Here is a 19736-nt window from a genome sequence, read left to right on the forward strand (position 1 = left end):
ACAGTTCCCATGAGCGGCCCTCCAGATGTCCATGGACTACAATTCCCATGAGCGGCCCTCCAGATGCCCATGGACTACAATTCCCATGTAGTCCATGGGCATCTGGAGGGCCGCAGTTTGACTACCCCTGCCCTAGACCAAACAGCCAAGGCGCGGCCTGCTCAGTGGCTGCTCTGTTCCTTCCGTGTAATCTTCCAGAAGAGGGACTGGGGGCCTCTTCTGCAGCTGTTTTTCCAACGACCTGAAAATGAAGGGCCAGGGAGGTGTCATGATTAAGAGTGGGGGCCTCTCATCTGGAGAACTGAGTTTGATTCCTCACTCCTCCTACACATCCAGCCGGCTGTTCTTGCAGAGCAGTTCTCTCAGAGCTCTCTCAGCCCCACCTACCTCCCAGAGTGTCCGTTGAGGGGAGAAGAAGAGAAAGGTGTTTGTAAGCTACTTTGGGTAGTGAAAAGCAGGCGGGGTGCAAAAAAACAGCTGCTCTTCTCCTCCCATTTTGGTTCCAGAGGGTGTGAGCATCACTTTGCAGTAGATTTGAGGAGCCCTGACTCTCCAAAGCTCACCCCCCCCCCCAAGTGTTGTTCTCCTCTCAGGTGCGAGTGGACTGAAACTAGCTATTGCCCTGCAGACTGACAGCATTCTCCTCTGAAACTACCTGGGAGGTTGGAGTCGCAAAAGCTTACTATATTACACGTAATCAGATGTACAGATGGCCCCTCGCCCACAAGTTTGTAACTCCCACCCCCCGCAAGGTGCTGCTGGGCTCGAACGGAGCCATTTTGCTTCCAGAGAACCTTTCCAGGTTTGATCTGTTGGTTTATCGACTCCTTCTGCCCGGTTTCTGTCAGGCTGATATTTTATGGTCTTACGCTGACTGGTTTATTGCAACTGTATTTTACACGAGCTTCAGAGCAGATTCCCTAAACAAACAAACCATTAAATCATGACAATGCAGGGGAGAGATGATCCCAAGGGGCAGCCAGGTGTGTGCTTTCCTGACATACCTGTCGGTGGGTTCCCCAGCATTCTTACAAGAGGGAGGGTGCCTTGCCTGGGCTGCTGGCCAGCAGCACCCCACGGCCTGGCTCCATCGGTCCTCAGCTGGGAAGGGGCTGAATTGCCTTTTGTGGCTTCCGCTTTCCAAAGGCCCACCAAGCGTCACGCAGAATTTCCCAAACATTTGAGTGGACGTGTAGGTTTCAGAATCCCCTTGTGCTAACAGGCTGCCAGACAACTCCCTCGGAACAAAAGGGGTCCACGGGCTGCTGGGATGAACCGGGAATTATGGGATACACCCCGCTTCCTCTGCTGTAGTGACCGTGCAGGTGGTCTACAACAGTTCCTGCGTGATTAGGACGGCAGGTCACCCGTGGGTGGGCTGCCTGCCACACAGAACCCGCGCGAGCTCTGCCTCTAGGCCCCCTTGTCCTCCTCCTCCTGGCCTTGGATGATGGGCAGCAGTTCGTTGGTGAGCTCGTGGCGCGTGTCCCGCCACTGGAAGTGGGTGGGGGGCTGGCTGGGTCCCTGCTCGTAGGCAAAGTGGGGGCTCAGCTCGAAGGCCAAGGCTGACCTCACCAGCCCCACGCCGCCCGCCTTGGCTGGGCCAGGGTGGTAGAGGCGCCCGTTGGCCGGGAGCATGAGGAGCTGCTGGGGCTGGAAGGGCACCGTCAGCCTGTCCCCGCCCCCACAGTAGGACAGGAGCTCTTCGCCGGATGCGCCCCGCAGGAGGTGGGTGAAGACGACGGGGCGGTCGTCACAGCGGACGTAGTTGTGCTCGCGGCCGCAAGGGGAGAGGTAGGGGAAGGTGGCCTCGTAGCGCCCGCTCTGGTTCACCTTGAGCTGCCTGAAGAAGAAGGCCAGGAACTGCTGGTCTGCAGGAGGGAGAGAAAGCGAAGGCTGAGGACGGGCGGCAGCATGGCTCTTTTCACGACTGCATTTAAATTTAAATTCCGCCCTGTCTTCGGGAACGCAGGGCACACTACACGGTTTGTATAACAGCAATCCCTGCCAAAGCCATAACGTGAGCAGCCGTCAAAAACAATTACGTAATCTTGTTTAGAAATGAGAACCCCGAGGGGGAGCAGCTGCCCCCCCCCCGGCCACAGACCACCCCCTCCCGGCCTCCCTTCCTGCCCTACCCTCACCCAGGCGCTCTTTCCTCCCCACTGCTTCTCAGAGACGCCTGGCTGAACATCCTGCCAGGTGCCCAGGGGGCGAAGAGCACTGGCAGCGTTTGGGGCAGCCATGGGGACGGCAGGTGCTGGCCGGGAAAGGGCTTGCTGGAAATTGGGGTGGCTGTCAGCACAAATGGTCGGGAGGGCTAGCAATGAGTAAGGGGGCACAGGACGGGGGGGGGGGAGTGAAAGGAAGCACAAGCAAGGGGCTTGCTGGTGGGAGGGGTTCCTGGGCATTCTCGGGACTGGTGCTCTGCGAACCGGAACTGGATCAAGGCCACTCAGACTGGAGGTGAGGGGCAAGAAGGGTGCGTTCACAGAATGGCGTCCCTCGCAGAAAGCTCTGACCATGCCTCCTTCAAGGGCTCAAGCTAGAGAGTCCCGCAGGTCGGAGCCCTGGGCCAGAATGAAGCCTGTGCCTTGGCCAAGGGCAGCAGCCAGCCTCCAGCACCCAAAGTCACACGGGGGCATGTTTTCCCCAGCCTTGCTGCTTAGAGCTCTTCTGGCTCAAAATGCAGAGTCTCAGATCAGAGCGGTGTCATGGTCCGGGAGGCAACCATGAGTGCCCTCTTGGGCCAGGGCTTCTGTGTGACCGACGGCCCCCCAGCCCTCAGAGCATGTTTCAGCTCTCTGTCTGTCTGTCTGTCTGATATTCCCCACAACCTTTAGAAAGACACGCATGAGAGGCAAGGAGAAAACAGATCCTTTTTAGCGGCCCTTTAGAAAGCGTCTTTTGACGGAAGGGCCAGTTCCTTGCGGGTACCAAACTTTTGGGGCAAAGTGGTTCTAAGGGCTGCAGGACAGAAGGGAAGGCGACTCGCCTGCCGTGGTTCCTTGGTGAGGCCGGGGGGGGGGCAGCTAGCCAGGGGCTCAGAGGAGGCCGTGAGAGTCACGCCTGGGTCGGTTTCCTTCCACCTATTAGTCAAGCTGCTCATTCCAGCAAGCCAAGGCACCCTCCCCACGCTGGCCCGGCATCCACGGCCAAGGTCACCTTCGGCTTCTATTCTCCAATAAACTGCGGGTGGGTTAAGGGTCATGCCTTCTGCCTCCAGGCGACCTGAGATCCCGCAGGCAGGCAGGCAGGCAGGCAGGCAGGCAGGCAGGCAGGCAGGCAGGCAGGCAGGCAGGCAGGCAGGCAGGCAGGCAGGCAGGCAGGCAGGCTCCTTCAGAAAGGGCTTCCCCACCCGCGCATGCAAAGCCCCTGCAAGTGGGCCGCAGGGGGGCCTGACTTAACAGCAGCCCCTGCTGTTTCCATCGCTCTGCTCTGCATCTCAGCAGGCAAGATGTGCCTGGGGAAACAGTGTCCTGCATGTCGTACATCGGTCGGTGTTTTTCCTTGGCTGCATACCCATCTCGATTGAGTAGAATGTCTCCCGATGGACAACAAAGTGAGAATCTTATGGATGGGGAGAGAACGCCCCACCCCAAACAGATGGCTGAGCAGCAGGACGGCTGAGCATTGTGGGATGCCTCCGTGGACAAGTGGGATGCCTCCAGGTGGGGGGTTTCCTCTTCATCTTGGAGGGAGGGGACCAGCGTCCCCCACAGGGCTCAGTCCTGGGGCCAGCCTTGGATGAGGCAATGCTCAGATCGGCAGAGGGCACTAAATTGGGTGGGGTGGCTGCTGCCCCAGAGGAGAGGACTCCTGTCCAAGAGATCTAGACAGATTGGGAAAGTATTGCATTTGGGATAGGAGTGCTTGTGAAAAGGACTTGGGAGTTCTGGTGGACAATAAGTAGAATCTCTAAAACGTCTACCTTGTCTGTGGTTAACCCCTGAGAAGACCCTCAGAAGAGCCCTGCTGGGTCAGGCCAGGGAGGGCCCCTCCAGTCCAGCCTCCCGTCTCACCCAGGGGCCAGCCAGTTCCTCTGCAGGGCCAGCCACAGGGCAGAGAGGCCGAGGCCTTCATAAGGACATCAGGAGAGCTCTGCTGGGTCAGACCAGGGAGGATCCCTCCAGTCCACCTCCCGTCTCACCCAGGGGCCAGCCAGTTCCTCTGCAGGGCCGGCCACAGGGCAGAGAGGCCGAGGCCTTCCCCTGAGAAGACCCTCAGAAGAGCCCTGCTGGGTCAGGCCAGGGAGGGCCCCTCCAGTCCAGCCTCCCGTCTCACCCAGGGGCCAGCCAGTTCCTCTGCAGGGCCAGCCACAGGGCAGAGAGGCCGAGGCCTTCCCCTGAGAAGACCCTCAGAAGAGCCCTGCTGGGTCAGGCCAAGGAGGGCCCATCCAGTCCAGCCTCCCGTCTCACCCAGGGGCCAGCCAGTTCCTCTGCAGGGCCAGCCACAGGGCAGAGAGGCCGAGGCCTTCCCCTGAGAAGACCCTCAGAAGAGCCCTGCTGGGTCAGGCCAAGGAGGGCCCATCCAGTCCAGCCTCCCGTCTCACCCAGGGGCCAGCCAGTTCCTCTGCAGGGCCAGCCACAGGGCAGAGAGGCCGAGGCCTTCCCCTGAGAAGACCCTCAGAAGAGCCCTGCTGGGTCAGGCCAAGGAGGGCCCATCCAGTCCAGCCTCCCGTCTCACCCAGGGGCCAGCCAGTTCCTCTGCAGGGCCAGCCACAGGGCAGAGAGGCCGAGGCCTTCCCCTGAGAAGACCCTCAGAAGAGCCCTGCTGGGTCAGGCCAAGGAGGGCCCATCCAGTCCAGCCTCCCGTCTCACCCAGGGGCCAGCCAGTTCCTCTGCAGGGCCAGCCACAGGGCAGAGAGGCCGAGGCCTTCCCCTGAGAAGACCCTCAGAAGAGCCCTGCTGGGTCAGGCCAGGGAGGGCCCCTCCAGTCCAGCCTCCCGTCTCACCCAGGGGCCAGCCAGTTCCTCTGCAGGGCCAGCCACAGGGCAGAGAGGCCGAGGCCTTCCCCTGAGAAGACCCTCAGAAGAGCCCTGCTGGGTCAGGCCAAGGAGGGCCCATCCAGTCCAGCCTCCCGTCTCACCCAGGGGCCAGCCAGTTCCTCTGCAGGGCCAGCCACAGGGCAGAGAGGCCGAGGCCTTCCCCTGAGAAGACCCTCAGAAGAGCCCTGCTGGGTCAGGCCAGGGAGGGCCCCTCCAGTCCAGCCTCCCGTCTCACCCAGGGGCCAGCCAGTTCCTCTGCAGGGCCAGCCACAGGGCAGAGAGGCCGAGGCCTTCCCCTGAGAAGACCCTCAGAAGAGCCCTGCTGGGTCAGGCCAAGGAGGGCCCATCCAGTCCAGCCTCCCGTCTCACCCAGGGGCCAGCCAGTTCCTCTGCAGGGCCAGCCACAGGGCAGAGAGTCCAAGGGCTTCCCCTGATGTTGCTTCCCAGCACTAGTATCCAGAGGTTGACTGCCTCTAAATAAGGAGGTTCCCTTCACTTACTATAGTCAGGAGGCACAGACAGACTTTGTGAATAACGCTTTGTTGACAGTCAAAATTTCTTTTGAACCATGCAAATTCAACTTTCACAGCACACCATCTCGATTTGCTTCTTGTGGTACCAGGCCCGGCAACAAGGGCTCAGAGATGCCCCCCCTCCCCAGTATTTACAAGCCTGTGAAGGCACAAGCCAGGGTAGAGGCAATAAAGGCAAGTTATTAATAGCACAGCTGCAGCGGCATAATTGGGGAAAGGAAATTAAGATGCTCCAGGCATCAGGTTTGTTTATGCCAAGAGCGGTGCTACATTTGGGGTGGTTTGTGAAGAGCAAATGGGGAAAGCAAGGGAGAAGGGAAAGGGTGCTGGGGGTTAAAGGGTGATCCCAGGCCCATAAGGTCAGGTAACCGGGCAAAACCTCCACGGAAGGTAAATTCCAGCATCTGAATCACCTTTGAATCAGGGGGAGGCTGAACAGGAGATGAGGAAAATGCCTGCTAGTTGGAGACACAGGCCTGAGCTTCCTGTTTTTATTTTAAGGAGAGGAAGCTGATGCTTGAGATTTAAGACAGGGAACGGGCTCTCCTGGACTCACCTGGACTCAACCTTCGGAGAGAGACAAACTGCCTGTGGCATTCTCTCCTCCTGGCACCAAGCCAGGCCTCTCATGGGCCAAATCAGATTCCAGAGGGATTGAGGTGGTACGTGGCTCCCACCCTCCCCGGCACAGCCGGGACGCAATGACAGCATCCCTCCGCAGTGCCGTTTGGACAGGCCATCGACGCATGCGGCTTGCGAGTGCCTCCCAGGAAGGAGGAGCGTGCCCGTCAGCAAGCAGGCAACGTGCAAACGGCCCAGAGATTGACACGCTGCCGATTGGCAGACCTTCCCAAGCTGCATGAGACGCCAGGAGCCAGAATAGAGGACCTCAAGGGCTGCGCCTGACCTCAAAGAACTCTGAAGCATGAAATGATCTCTCTGTTAAGTACAGGCTGTTAACACGAGCATGAAATCAAACAACCCAGGAGCCTGCTGATGCCAGCAGAAGTGCCCTACCACAGCAAGGTGGTTTTCAAATGGAATCCAGCCCCACGCATGAACGCACACAGGGAGCTGCCTTGCCCTGGACCAGACCATGGGCACAGCAGTGGCAGTATTGCCTCCTCAGACTGGCAGTAGCTCTCCAGGGTGTCTCCGGCAGAGGTATTTCCCATCTTCCACTGCCTGGTCTGTTTAACCAGAGATGCTGCCAGAGATTGAACTTGGGACCTTCTGCATGCCAAGCAGAGCTTCTTCCACTGAGCCACAGGGCAGTCAGGAAGCTTCTCTCTCCCATCCAGAATCCTGGGCGAGAATGATGGCCAAAGGGCATCGTATGAAAATCCAGGCAGACTTGAGCTGCCAGTTAGCTTTCTGGTCACCCCTCTTTCCCTCTGACCAGGGCATTTAAAGGGCTGCCTTCTCCCACACAGGCTGGGAGGACGTCAGGATAATGAGGGGGATGGAGCAGCTTTCACAGAATGGCCAACCAGTTCCTCTGGCTGAGGCCTTCATAAGAACATCAGAAGGGCCCTGCTGGATTAGACCAGTGAGGAGGGTCCATCTAGTCCAGCATCCTGTCTCACACAGTAGCCAGTGAGTTCCTCTGGAGGGCCAACAATGGGGCATGGAGGCTGCAGCCTTCATAAGAACATCAGAAGAGTCCTGCTGGGCCAAACCTTTGAAAGTCCATCTAACCCAGCACCCTCTCTCAGAAGGTGGCAACAAGTTCCTCTGGAGGGCCAACAATGGGGCATAGAGGCTGAGGCCTTCCCCTGATAAGAATCTAAGAAGGGCCCTATTAGATCAGACCGACAGTCCCTCTAGTTTAGCATCCCATCTCCCCCACTGGCCAATCAGCTCCTATGGGCAGAGAAGCCAAGGCCTTTGTAAGAACATCAAAAGAGCCTTGCTGTGTGAGACCAATGAGGGTCCACCAGGTCCATCCTCCTGTCTCACACAGAGGCCAACCAGTTCCTCTGAACAGCCAACAACTGGGCATAGAGGCTAAGGTCTTATTCGCTGTTTTCTCCCAGCTCTGGGATTCAGAGGCTTAGTGCCTCTGAATATGGAGGTTCCCCTCCTTCATCATGGCTAGTAGCCATTGACAGACTTATCTTCCATGTATCTCTCTAATCCCCCTTTCAAGCGGTTTATTCCTGTGGCCATCATGACATCTCCTGGCAGCGAATTCCACACCTTAGTCACTCTCCGTGGAGAAAAACCTCTTTGTCAACTCACTCCACCCTGGGCAAAAGGTTATCAGCCTGTGCGGCCTCCCTTCTAAGTAGGCCCTTTTCCAAATTGAGAAGCCCCCATTCTTCAGTCTTCCCTCAAGGGGGGCTTCTCCAGCCCCACAGTCATCTAGAGTTCAGCCTTGCCTCTCCTTAGGGGAAAGAGGGCCAGCGGGAAACCGTTCTGGCTTACCTGTGTCTCCCCCACCCCCAACCCCCGGCTCCCTGCTAAGCTTTTCCAAGCAGCCATTTTATGCCCTCCGCATTCACCCTAAAACCCTGCTGCTTTAATGGACTGACATGGGCCACGCCTGATGTTGAGCCAGCCTGGATTTTAATACCCTGATTAAGGATTATAGTGGCAGGTCTTAATACCAGCACAGGGGATGGGATGAGCACAGTTGCCGAAGAAGATAAGTGTGACAAAGAGGGGGATTTTCAGGATCATGCTATAGCTTAGCCACATATCCTCAAATTCTTGCCAGAGGTGGGGGTGGGTATTTCATGGACACAACTCTCGAGAGCAAAGCAACCCCCATCTGCTCAGAAGTGCCTGACTAACCTGGCATGACCTGCAAGAAGAGGCTGCTTCCCGGGAACCAGAGATTTGGGCAAAAGTCAAGAACACAAGAAGACCCCTGTGGTCCACTCAGTCCAGTGTCCTGTCTCACACAGTGGCCAATCAGGTCCTCTGGATGGCCAACAATGGGGCAGGGAGGCCGAGACCTTCCTCTGAGAAGAATGTAAGAAGAGCCCTGCTGGATCAGACCAGTGGTCCATCTACGCCAGCGTCCTACCTCGCCCAGTGGCCAACCAGTTCCTCTGCAGGGCCAGCCACAGGGCAGAGAGGCCAAGGCCTTCCCCTGAGAAGAACCTCAGGAGAGCCCTGCTGGGTCAGGCCAGGGAGAGTCCATCCAGTCCAGCCACCTGTCTCACCCAGAGGCCAACCTGTTTTTCTGGAGGGCCAACAGCAGGGCAGAGAGTCCGAAGCCTTCATAAGAACATTGGAAGAGCCCTGCTGGATAAGACCAGTGAGGATCCACCTAGTCCTGCATCCTACTTCACACAGTGGCCAACTAGCTCCTCTGGAGAGCCAACCAAAGGTTTGGAGGCCGAGGTCTTCCCCTGGTGAGAACATCAGAAGATTCCTGCTGGGTCAGACCAGGGAGGGTCCATCTAATTCAGCCTCCCATCTCAGTGGCCAATCAGTTCCTCTGGACAGCCAACAATATGTGATTTGACTGGTTTCCAAGATTAAAGGCAACATTAAGATCATCTATTAATTATGGCCCCCTCTTCCCACTCCCTTTATTAGATGTTTTATCGGGGGATGGGAGATTGAGGACTACCGCCATATTTTGGGGTTTGTTCTTGTATTTATTTTATTTTTATTTATTCTTATATTTATATGTTTTTTGTGTCCTTGTATTGTTTTAATGGGATTTTATTGGGGTTTTTAAGCATGGGTGCTTGTAACCCATCACGAGTCGGTCTTGGGAGTGGTGGGAAATAAATTTAAATAATAATATAATAATAATAAGTTAGAGCCAAGGCTGACTCAGGATGCATAATGCCTGTGGTGGAAAAGCCAAATTCTTCTGCTACTTGGGGGGGGGGGGGAGAGCACACCCTCCAACCTCAGTTCCCAATCATGCCTGACCATCTCTGTCCTCACTGTAGTCTCCTTTTCCTGGCTGATGGAGGAAGGGGAAGGAGGGACAGGTGCAGAGAAGACATTACCTTTGAAGCAGGTGATGAAGTTCTTGACCTTGGCATCGTCCAGGAAAAGCTGCAAAATGAGGGGAAGGGAGCAAGAGAAACAGAATGAGTCGGTGGTCCTTCCCCAGTACTGGAGAAAGATACTAAACTTCAAAAGGGGGGAAGGAGTGCATGGATGTTGATCTACAACTCCCAAGCTCTGGGGTTCAAGTGTAGACAGGAACTGGATCTAGTTCATACAGCCCTATTTGGTGCAGAATCTTTATATGCCGCCTTGCTATGGCAGCCAGGCTCAAAACACCAAGCAACAGCAAAGAAACATACTCGTGAAAGCTTATAGCCAAAATTTAATGTTTAAAAAAATGGTTGTGCGTTTGAGTAGATCTATGCAGCTTCTACCATGTTTCCAAATACCTATCAGATGGGATGTTGGAATGGAGGGACCTTCCCTGGTCTGACCCAGCAGAGCTCTTCTGATATGTTTCTTTTGAAAAACAAACACGGACCCAGAAAGTCTTTGGCTCATGACAACCTGAGTCGGGGAGGGCGTAAAGCAGGACAGATGGCTCTGGGAACAGGCCAGCCACTGCCTCCCTGCCCTGTTATGGCACCGTATGTGTTGGCCAAAGACCCTCTTATCTGGGAGGGCTGCTTGGAGATTTCGCCACTCTTGCTCTCATGCTAAGTCCTCAGCAAGGCAGGGTCTCAAGGAGACCAGAGTCACTTGTTCCCCTAGCAAAGAGAGCCCCCCACCCTTCCTGCAGTTCCCAACGGCACCTATTTCAGTGGCACAAGTTGGCTTTGGATCCCAGCAGCCGACATGTATGAAGAGCAGGGCAGTCTCCCGAAAAGGCCAGCCTTGAAGGGCAAGAGAACGTAGGGCAGAGTAGCGTTGCCACCTCTGGGTTGGGCTGTTCCTGGAGATTGGGCGGGCGGAGTCTGGGAAGGGTGGGGATTGGGGAGGGGGAGAGGCCTCCTTAGGGTATAATGTTGTAGAGCCCCCCCTTGAAAGCAGCCATTTCCCCCAAGGGAGCTGCTCTCTAATCTCTGGAGATCAACTGCAACAGCGGGAGAGCTCCAGGTCCCAACTGGAGGCTGGCAAGCCTAAGGCAGGCAACATTTGGGCACATCCATGTCTGGAGGCCTCTGGGTTCACACAGCTCTGAAGAAATGCAGGCAGATGGACAACGGGGTCAGGCCCAGTGAGACACCCACCCCTCAACAGCACAGCTAATGCTGACCCCATCTGCTTTGTCCAAGGCTTGAGAACACGGAGGCATTGACATAAAATGCCGAGCCAAGGGGAAGGGTGAATGAGCATGGAGAAATTAGGGTTTCCAACCTCCAGGTAGGGGAGCCTCTTGTGGCGCAGAGGGGTAAGGCAGCAGACATGCAGTCTGAAAACTCTGCCCACGAGGCTGGGAGTTCGATCCCAGCAGCCGGCTCAAGGTCGACTCAGCCTTCCATCCTTCCGAGGTCGGTAAAATGAGTACCCAGCTTGCTGGGGGGTAAACGGTAATGACTGGGGAAGGCACTGGCAAACCACCCCGTATTGAGTCTGCCATGAAAACGCTGGAGGGCGTCACCCCAAGGGTCAGGCTTGCACAGAGGATACCTTTATCTTTACCTTTTAACCTCCAGGTAGGGGCTGGAGACCATCTGGGATTGCACCTGTTCTCCAGCTTTCCGAAATCGGTTCCCCTGGAGAAAACTGTTGCTTTGGAGCAGGGGAGTTAAACTGCGGCCCTCCAGATGTCCATGGACTACAATTCCCAGAAGCCCCTGCCAGCATTCGCTGGCAGGGGCTTCTGGGAATTGTAGTCCATGGACATCTGGAGGGCCGCAGTTTGACTACCCCTGCTTTGGGGGGTCTGCTCTGCTGAGGTCCCTCTCTTTCCCCAAGCCCCGCACTCCCCAAATCTCCAGGAATATCCCTACCCGAAGTTGGCAATATGCATCTGGAAGGGGGAAGGGGAAAGCTTCTTAGCAGAAGAGAGTCCTGCGCAACGGAGAGCGCTGGCATTCCCCAGGGCTGTCGCCTTCCGGATCAGCCTCAACGGCCAGGCCGGCCGCAAACCCCTCTTTTAGCACTAATTACAACCCTTAATCTCTCCCGTAATGATTAATTCAGCACTAATTCGATACGCCATTAATGCGGCGGAGGCGCGTGTGTGAATCGGCAGTTAACGCTAATGGATTAAAAAGAGGCCAGAACACCTCCGGGGCTTGGAGGAGAGCCAGGCTCCAGTGCCAAAATCCCAGACACAGCTAGTTTTAGATCCGCCCCAGCAGCGGGGATCAGCAATGGGTTCTCAAGGCCTGGCACTGAGGATCCCACAGCCATGGCAGCTCCGCACTGCAAGGAATGCAACTTGGCTTCCTTTGGCATCTAGGAGTTGGGTTTCATGCCCTGCTTTCCTCTCCCCAAAGGAGTTCCAAAGTGGTTTAAGGTCACCTGCCCTTCCTTGTGATGGAGGTGGGGCAGAGAGAATTCAGGGGGAACCGGGGTGGCCTCCAAGCGAAGGAGGAGTGGGGAATCAATCCCAGCAATCAAGATCAGGGTCCACCACTGAGGAAGCCAAAACACACACCGGCCTTGCTCAGGTGGTGGTCCACGACAATGTTAGCATGATGGGGATTTTTCTACCTCTCCTCAAGTTTCCTCTGCCCAACATACAGGCCGTTCTTCAAAGTGGTATATGGTTTGGGGCCAACATACCTGAAGGACCACCTAAGACCAAAAGAAGAGTGAGGGTCCCTCCAGTCCAGCCTCCCCCCTCACCCAGGGGCCAGCCAGTTCCTCTGCAGGGCCAGCCACAGGGCAGAGAGGCCGAGGCCTTCCCCTGAAAAGACCCTCAGAAGAGCCCTGCTGGGTCAGGCCAGGGAGGGTCCCTCCAGTCCAGCCTCCCGTCTCACCCAGGGGCCAGCCAGTTCCTCTGCAGGGCCAGTCACAGGGCAGAGAGGCCGAGGCCTTCCCCTGAAAAGACCCTCAGAAGAGCCCTGCTGGGTCAGGCCAGGGAGGGTCCCTCCAGTCCAGCCTCCCGTCTCACCCAGGGGCCAGCCAGTTCCTCTGCAGGGCCAGCCACAGGGCAGAGAGGCCGAGGCCTTCCCCTGGGAAGACCCTCAGAAGAGCCCTGCTGGGTCAGACCAGGGGGGGTCCCTCCAGTCCAGCCTCCCGTCTCACCCAGGGGCCAGCCAGTTCCTCTGCAGGGCCAGTCACAGGGCAGAGAGGCCGAGGCCTTCCCCTGAAAAGACCCTCAGAAGAGCCCTGCTGGGTCAGGCCAGGGAGGGTCCCTCCAGTCCAGCCTCCCGTCTCCCCCAGGGGCCAGCCAGTTCCTCTGCAGGGCCAGCCACAGGGCAGAGAGGCCGAGGCCTTCCCCTGAGAAGACCCTCAGGAGAGCACTGCTGGGTCAGGCCAGGGAGGGTCCCTCCAGTCCAGCCTCCCGTCTCCCCCAGGGGCCAGCCAGTTCCTCTGCAGGGCCAGCCACGGGGCAGAGAGGCCGAGGCCTTCCCCTGAGAAGACCCTCAGGAGAGCACTGCTGGGTCAGGCCAGGGAGGGTCCCTCCAGTCCAGCCTCCCGTCTCACCCAGGGGCCAGCCAGTTCCTCTGCAGGGCCAGCCACAGGGCAGAGAGGATGAGGCCTTCCCCTGAAAAGACCCTCAGAAGAGCCCTGCTGGGTCAGGCCAGGGAGGGTCCCTCCAGTCCAGCCTCCCGTCTCACCCAGGGGCCAGCCAGTTCCTCTGCAGGGCCAGTCACAGGGCAGAGAGGCTGAGGCCTTCCCCTGAAAAGACCCTCAGAAGAGCCCTGCTGGGTCAGGCCAGGGAGGGTCCCTCCAGTCCAGCCTCCCGTCTCCCCCAGGGGCCAGCCAGTTCCTCTGCAGGGCCAGCCACAGGGCAGAGAGGCCGAGGCCTTCCCCCGAGAAGACCCTCAGAAGAGCTCTGCTGGGTCAGGCCAGGGAGGGTCCCTCCAGTCCAGTCTCCCGTCTCACCCAGGGGCCAGCCAGTTCCTCTGCAGGGCCAGCCACAGGGCAGAGAGGCCGAGGCCTTCCCCTGAGAAGACCCTCAGAAGAGCCCTGCTGGGTCAGGCCAGGGAGGGTCCCTCCAGTCCAGCCTCCCGTCTCACCCAGGGGCCAGCCTGTTCCTCTGCAGGGCCAGCCACAGGACAGAGAGGCAGAGGCCTTCCCCTGAGAAGACCCTCGGAAGAGCCCTGCTGGGTCAGGCCATGGAGGGTCCCTCCAGTCCAGCCTCCCGTCTCACCCAGGGGCCAGCCAGGTCCTCTGCAGGGCCAGCCACAGGGCAGAAAGGTCAAGGTTGTGGCCTCATGGCTGCGGGATTATGAGGATTAGTGCCTCTGTATGTGGAGGTTCCTCTCAGTCGCCATGGCTGACAGACTTATGAACTTGCCTGACCACTACACCCATCTTCAGGCATTCTGCTTTTGGTGCCCTCACCTTCTGAGGCTAGATGCTTGGCAACCTCGGAGAAGACCTTCTAAGTGGGGGCACCAAAGCTCTGGACTTCTCCCCAAGCCAGCTGGGTGATCTTGGGCTACTCACACTCCTGATCATGCAGTTCTCATAGAGCAGTCCTGTTTGAGCTCTCTCAGCCTCCCCTCCCTCACAGGGTGTCTGTTGTGGGGAGAGGAAAGGGGAGGCGATTGGAAGCCCCTTTGAGACTCCTTCGGGTAGAGAAAAGTGGGTTTAAAATAGCCCAACTCTTCTTCTTCATGCATCTGTTCTTTCTGTTGCCACCTTCTGCCAGTGGGTGAAGATGTTTTATATTTCTGGGGCATTCTCTCAATGATCCTTCCTTTTTGACCAACGTTTTAAGAGTTGTTTTTATGCTTTGCCTGCATTTTGCCTTGAAAAATTGTTTTAATAGCACGTGTTTGGGACGGCGTTTGATTTTAATGGTTTTTAAATGACACCATGTATGTTTTTAATGGCTAGCTGCTTGGGTGGCCCCTTGTGAGGGTGGGAAGGCAGAATACAACTCTGCGAGACAGCCCTTTCCATCGTGAGGAAATCTGAGGCCCAGAACGGAAACAGGGTGCCAAACACTTGGCTGGCAGCCACAGGAGGGGTTACCTCCTCTCCAAAGGCAGTGTGGTCTTGCAGTACATTTCCCCCCGCCCACCCCACCTCACCAGAGACCTCTGGGACCATATGAGCACAGTAAACTACAGCTCTGAACGAGTTTCAGAACTGCTGTGAATGGATGTGGAAAGAGAGGGGAGCCCTACAGTGCTACCCACCTTCATCCATTAAGGAGCCCAATTTATTCCATGCCCTGACCTGGATGGCTCAGGCGAGCCTGATCTTGCTAGATCTTGGAGGCCCTGGAGAGCACTGGAAATAAACCCTCAAGAAAGCCCAGGTTAGCTACACAAAAGCAGGCCATGGAAATCCACCTCTGGAAGTCTCTGGCCTTGGAATCCCTATGGGGCTGCCGTCAATTAGCCGGGACATGAAAAATAGCAGGGGCAAGAAGAGGGGGCCGGTTTGGGGTATTGTGACAAGCGTGAACTATCTTAGGCTGGAGTTGAACGGTAATGAATGGTGCCAGATCAAGATGGGTAGTCATGGTTGTCGGTCGCACTAGAACAGAGCCAGAGTCCAGAAGGTTCTTGAAGACTGACACAATTTGGGGCAGGGGAGGAGCTTTACAGAGTTACTGCTCACCGGTATCTGAAGAGCTCTTCCCCTGCCACAAATTGTGTCAGTCTTCCTTTGCCTTCTGGACTCTGGCCCTGTTCTGCTGGTAGTGGATGCAGGTGAAGGCAGAGGCCCGTGTTGCTTTAAGGAGCAGCAGCAGCAGCAGCAGCAGCAGCAGCAGCAGCAGAGGTTTCTGCAGCTTCCCACCCTGTTCCTGCCTATCAGTTCTCTCGGAGCTCTCTCAGCCTCACCTACCTCGCAAGGTGTCTGTTGTGGGGAGAAGGAGGGAAAGGTGTTGGTGACCCGCTTTGGGACTCCTTCGGGGAGTGACAAGGGGGGTATGAAAACCCCAGTTTTTCTTCTTCTGATGGAAAGCCACCTGGAAATAAATTAGCTGCTTTCCAGGATGCCACAGAATAATGTTGTATTCTTGGCAGCAATGGAGAGGGTGGGTGCCTGCCTCTAAAACAACCGTCTTTAAAACAACACCCCCCCCACACACACACACTGTGCTTTCTGAAGGATGTGCTTTTGCCACTGCTGAACCAGACATGCTGCATCTCCCTGTTGCTCAGCTACGCCAGATGGCCCGTCAGGAGACACCAGCTTTCTGCAGGAGTCGCCCGACAGCCTGCTCACCCGGAGGAAGCCCTGACTCGGGGAGCGGATGAGCCCCAGCCTCACATCTTCAGCAAAAGGGAACTGCCAGGCAAGCAAGAGCTGCTGCAGGAGCTTTGCAGCTCTCCTGAGAGACGGCACAAAGGGGCTGACCTTTCAAATCAAGCCACAGGCGAGGGCGTTCCGTGTGGCTCCTCTGGGGGGGGGACGCCAAAAGCATGAACATGTGTAATGAAGACCAGCTGCTCCGCTGAGCATAGGACGCAACCCGGAATCCCATCACTTCTATGATTAACAAATTCCTAGGAGGCAGTTTAATTAGAGAGCGGATAGAGGAGCTAAGAGACTGAGCTGCGAATCAAGGAACCTCCGCCAACGGCTCTGGAAGTAACACGGCAGTCACTGGAGAGGAGGAGAGTCGCTCTGGGGATGATGAATTCAATTAAACCACAGGAAACAGAGAGCAGGAAAGACAGCGGGGTGTAGTGGGCAGAATGCCAGAGTGCGATCTGGGAGACTCGGGTACGAACCTCCGCTTTGCTATGGAAGCTTTAGCATACATCATAGGGTGGTTGTTGAGAGGGTAAGATAGGGGAGGAGAGAACGAGGGTGGAAGCCACGCGGGCCCTCAATGGGGAGAAAATGTATCTTAGCAAATCCATGAAGGCAATTTTCACAACGGCAAGAAGCCAATAGTGGGGTCTGTACTGAGTGAGACTATAGCTATGCAGCCAGGTCATAAATTGTGGGAATCTGCAGCGATCCAAGAAGCAACTAAGTTTGCAGATAATGCTGAATTATTCAGGATGATGATGAAAACCGAAGCAGGCTGTTCTCTCCAAAGTGAACAAACACAGAAAATGAGCTTCAGTGTAAAGCTGTGCACGTGAGGGCAGACATCCGGACTTCACCCACAGAAAGAGGGGTTCTGAACTGTCACTGAGCGACAAGGAAACGGATCCCTTGGACAGCTCTGCTGTATCTCAAAAACTATATATTGTAGGGCTGGAAAGGGTACCCCCTGCTGGACCAGGCCAGTGAGGAGGGTTCCTCTAAGTCCAGCTTCCTGTCTCACACAGTGGCTAACCAGTTCCTTTGGAAGTACAACAACAGGGCAGAGAAGCTGAGGTCTTCCCCTGATGAGAACAACAGAAGAGCCCTGCTGGGTCAGACCAGCGAGAGGGTCCATCCAGTCCAGCATCCCGTCTCACACAGGGGCCAGCCAGTTCCTCTGGAGGAGGAGGAAGAAGAGTTGGTTCTTATATGCTGCTTTTCTCTACCCGAAGGAGTCTCAAAGCGGCTTACATTCGTCTTCCTTCTCCTCTCCCCACAACAGGCACCATGTGAGGGAGGAGAGGCTGAGAGAGCCCTGATATTACTGAAGAAGAAAAGTTGGTTCTTATATGCTGCTTTTCTCTACCCAAAGGAGTCTCAACGTGGCTTACAATCGCTTTCCCTTTCCTTTCCCCACAACAGACACCCTGTGACGTCAACAGGGCAGAGACTGAGGCCTTCCCCTGATGTTGCCTCCCAGCTCTGGGATTCGGAGGATTACTGTCTTTTATTGTGGTGTCCCTTCAGCCATCATGGCTAGTAGCCACCTTTTGTTTGTCCTAAATCCGCTGCCCATCGGCTTCTTTGGGTGCCTTCGAGTTCTAATATTTTGGGAGAGAGAGAGAAAAAACGTCTGTTAACTCTCTCTACCTGACGATGGGTGCTTGCACTCGAAAGCTCACGCCTTTAATAAATCTTTGTTGGTCTTAAGGGTGCTCCTGGACTCTGATTTTATTGTTCTCTCTACTCTAGTACATCAATTTATAACCCTCTTCGTGCCTCCCTCTTAGTCTTCTCTTTTCTAAAGTACTTGTCAAGGACAAAATGCCATCCAGATCAGAATATCTGCAAGATAAATGGGGGATGGTGTGAAAGCAGACAGGAAAGGGCAGTACCAGTGGTAAAGTCATAAAACCAGAAGGGGCGCCAGCAGTTCAAACAGACAGAACTAGCACTACGTCACTCAACCACTACAAGATCCATCGTGGATTAAAAACACACAATCTGACAGTGGGGTTCACAAAAGCAAAAGTCCCTAGAGGCCACAAAAGTCATAACGTGGCCCTGGTACTGGACTTACGCTATGAAATCTGCCTTGAATCTCAGTGAGAAAGGTGGACTATAAAGAGACAGATAAACAAACAAACACTCCAAAAATGAGACGACTTCAAACAAGAGATCTCTATCGCAAGTCTCATTTTAAATGCCCCTTTTACTTAAGCTGTGATCATTGTTGCGAACTAGGAATATTCCTAACCTTCCAACCCCAAGAAAGGACATTTTCATCATTTAAAAAAATCTCAAAAGAGGACAGACATCAAAACAGAAGGCATGCTACTTTGGGAATAAGAATTTGTTCCAGTCCAGATTGGTGATGGGGGGGGGGCATCATCTAGGCATGTTACTGGGGTCACTGTGGTTGGCAGGTAGTTGTCAATTTTCTGCATTCTGCAGAGGGTTGGACTAGATGACCCTAGAGGTCCCTTCCAACTCTATGATTCTATGTCCCTTAAAAAGAGGACATCTGGTAATCCTAGCATATATGCAACATATAAAAACATATCAGGAATGTCTTCACTTTAGGCCGATCCTGCGTTGAGCAGGGGATTGGACAAGATGGCCTGTGTGGTCTCTTCCAACTCTATGATTCTATGAGGTCAGGGTCAGTAAGAAATGCCAGGAGTCTTTTAAGAGAGAAGCAAGCAGGAAAATGGGCTGGCTCCACAGCCTTTTCCGAGTCTCTTTTTTTTATTCCAGTACAGAAGCTACAACACCAGCAGCCGTTCCATAGAAAAAACAAAGCACAAATGAAAAATAATGCAATCAGATCACACACCTTTCTATATGAAATTTTAGAGCCCCATACAAGAAAATGTGAAGCAGAAAGGCATTTACAAAATACCATAGAGATATACAAAAAAGCCAAACACAAGAACCTCCCTGCTTTAAGGTAGAACCTCTTTTTCAAACCTTCTTCTTCACAAATGTTCTACATCGTTGTTTGCATAACATTACTTGTGGCTCCCCAAATTACTATTGTGCACACATAGTACCAAAAACAAGAGTTGCCAATCTACAGCACAGGCCTGGAGATCTCCCAGAATTGCAACTGACTACAGAGGTCATTTCCCCTGAAAGGGCTGCTTTTTAGGGTGGACTCATTAACAGTACACTCCGCTCAAGTTCTTCCCCTCCCCAGGCTCTACCCACAAATCTTCATTATTACTCAACCCAGATTTGGCCACCGCTGCTAAGATATTTAAATCCAAAGAATCCGGGTGCCTGTTCGGCTGCAGCCAGAACCTCAAAGGCAAGCGCTGCTTCCAGGGTGCAAAACCAAGAAGTCGGAGCGGGTCAGTTTCTTCTACAGCTCTGCATTTCGACTTCATCTGCGGCCCCATCCATTTTTACGGGACCTGCCTATGAAGAACCTCTTCACAACCATCCCGTGAGGTAGGCCAGGCCAAGAGCGAACGCAGCCGGCGCAGGGCGACCGGGGAGTCCCGTGGGGATCTCATCCCCGGTCCTAGCCTAAGACCCGACCCCCCTTCAGCCGCACCTGCCCTTGGTGGTCGACGTAGTAGAAGTACTCGCGGGTGCGGGGCGAGGGGCTCTGGCCCTGCTGGTAGAGGGGCCGGTCGGGACCCCGGCACCGCCCCGGCCGCAGCACGAAGCCCAGCCCGCCCCGCAGCAGCCGCATCCCGGCCTGGCCTCGGGCGGCACGAGCGGGCGGAGCTCTAGCGGGCCTGAGGCCTACAGCCGCGCGGAGGCCTCATGGGGGACCGGCGCAGCGACGGACCGACTTCCGCCCCGGCCCTTCCGCCCGCAACAAGGGTTCCGCCGCGGAGGGGCTCCGGAGGAAACCAGCCCGAGCCGCCTTCCTTGCAATTAGCCATCCCCGCCCCGCCCCGCCCCGCCCCGCCCCGCAGCAAGACCCC

The 19736-nt window shown here is 55.6% G+C and overlaps 1 protein-coding gene across 1 annotated transcript; it reads right to left on the minus strand.

The window, feature by feature from the left end:
- Positions 1-855: 855 nt before the first annotated feature.
- C9H8orf82 (chromosome 9 C8orf82 homolog) lies at positions 856-19615 on the minus strand. The gene is made up of 3 exons (XM_077351310.1): positions 19358-19615; positions 9495-9543; positions 856-1871 (listed from the first exon to the last, which is right to left on the minus strand). Exons 1-3 carry the CDS (start codon positions 19496-19498, stop codon positions 1414-1416), a joined length of 648 nt encoding a protein of 215 aa, XP_077207425.1. The 5' UTR covers positions 19499-19615; the 3' UTR covers positions 856-1413.
- Between the last annotated feature and the right edge of the window lie 121 nt (positions 19616-19736).

This window comes from Paroedura picta, chromosome 9, assembly GCF_049243985.1.
Source record: "Paroedura picta isolate Pp20150507F chromosome 9, Ppicta_v3.0, whole genome shotgun sequence".
Lineage (NCBI taxonomy): Eukaryota > Metazoa > Chordata > Lepidosauria > Squamata > Gekkonidae > Paroedura > Paroedura picta.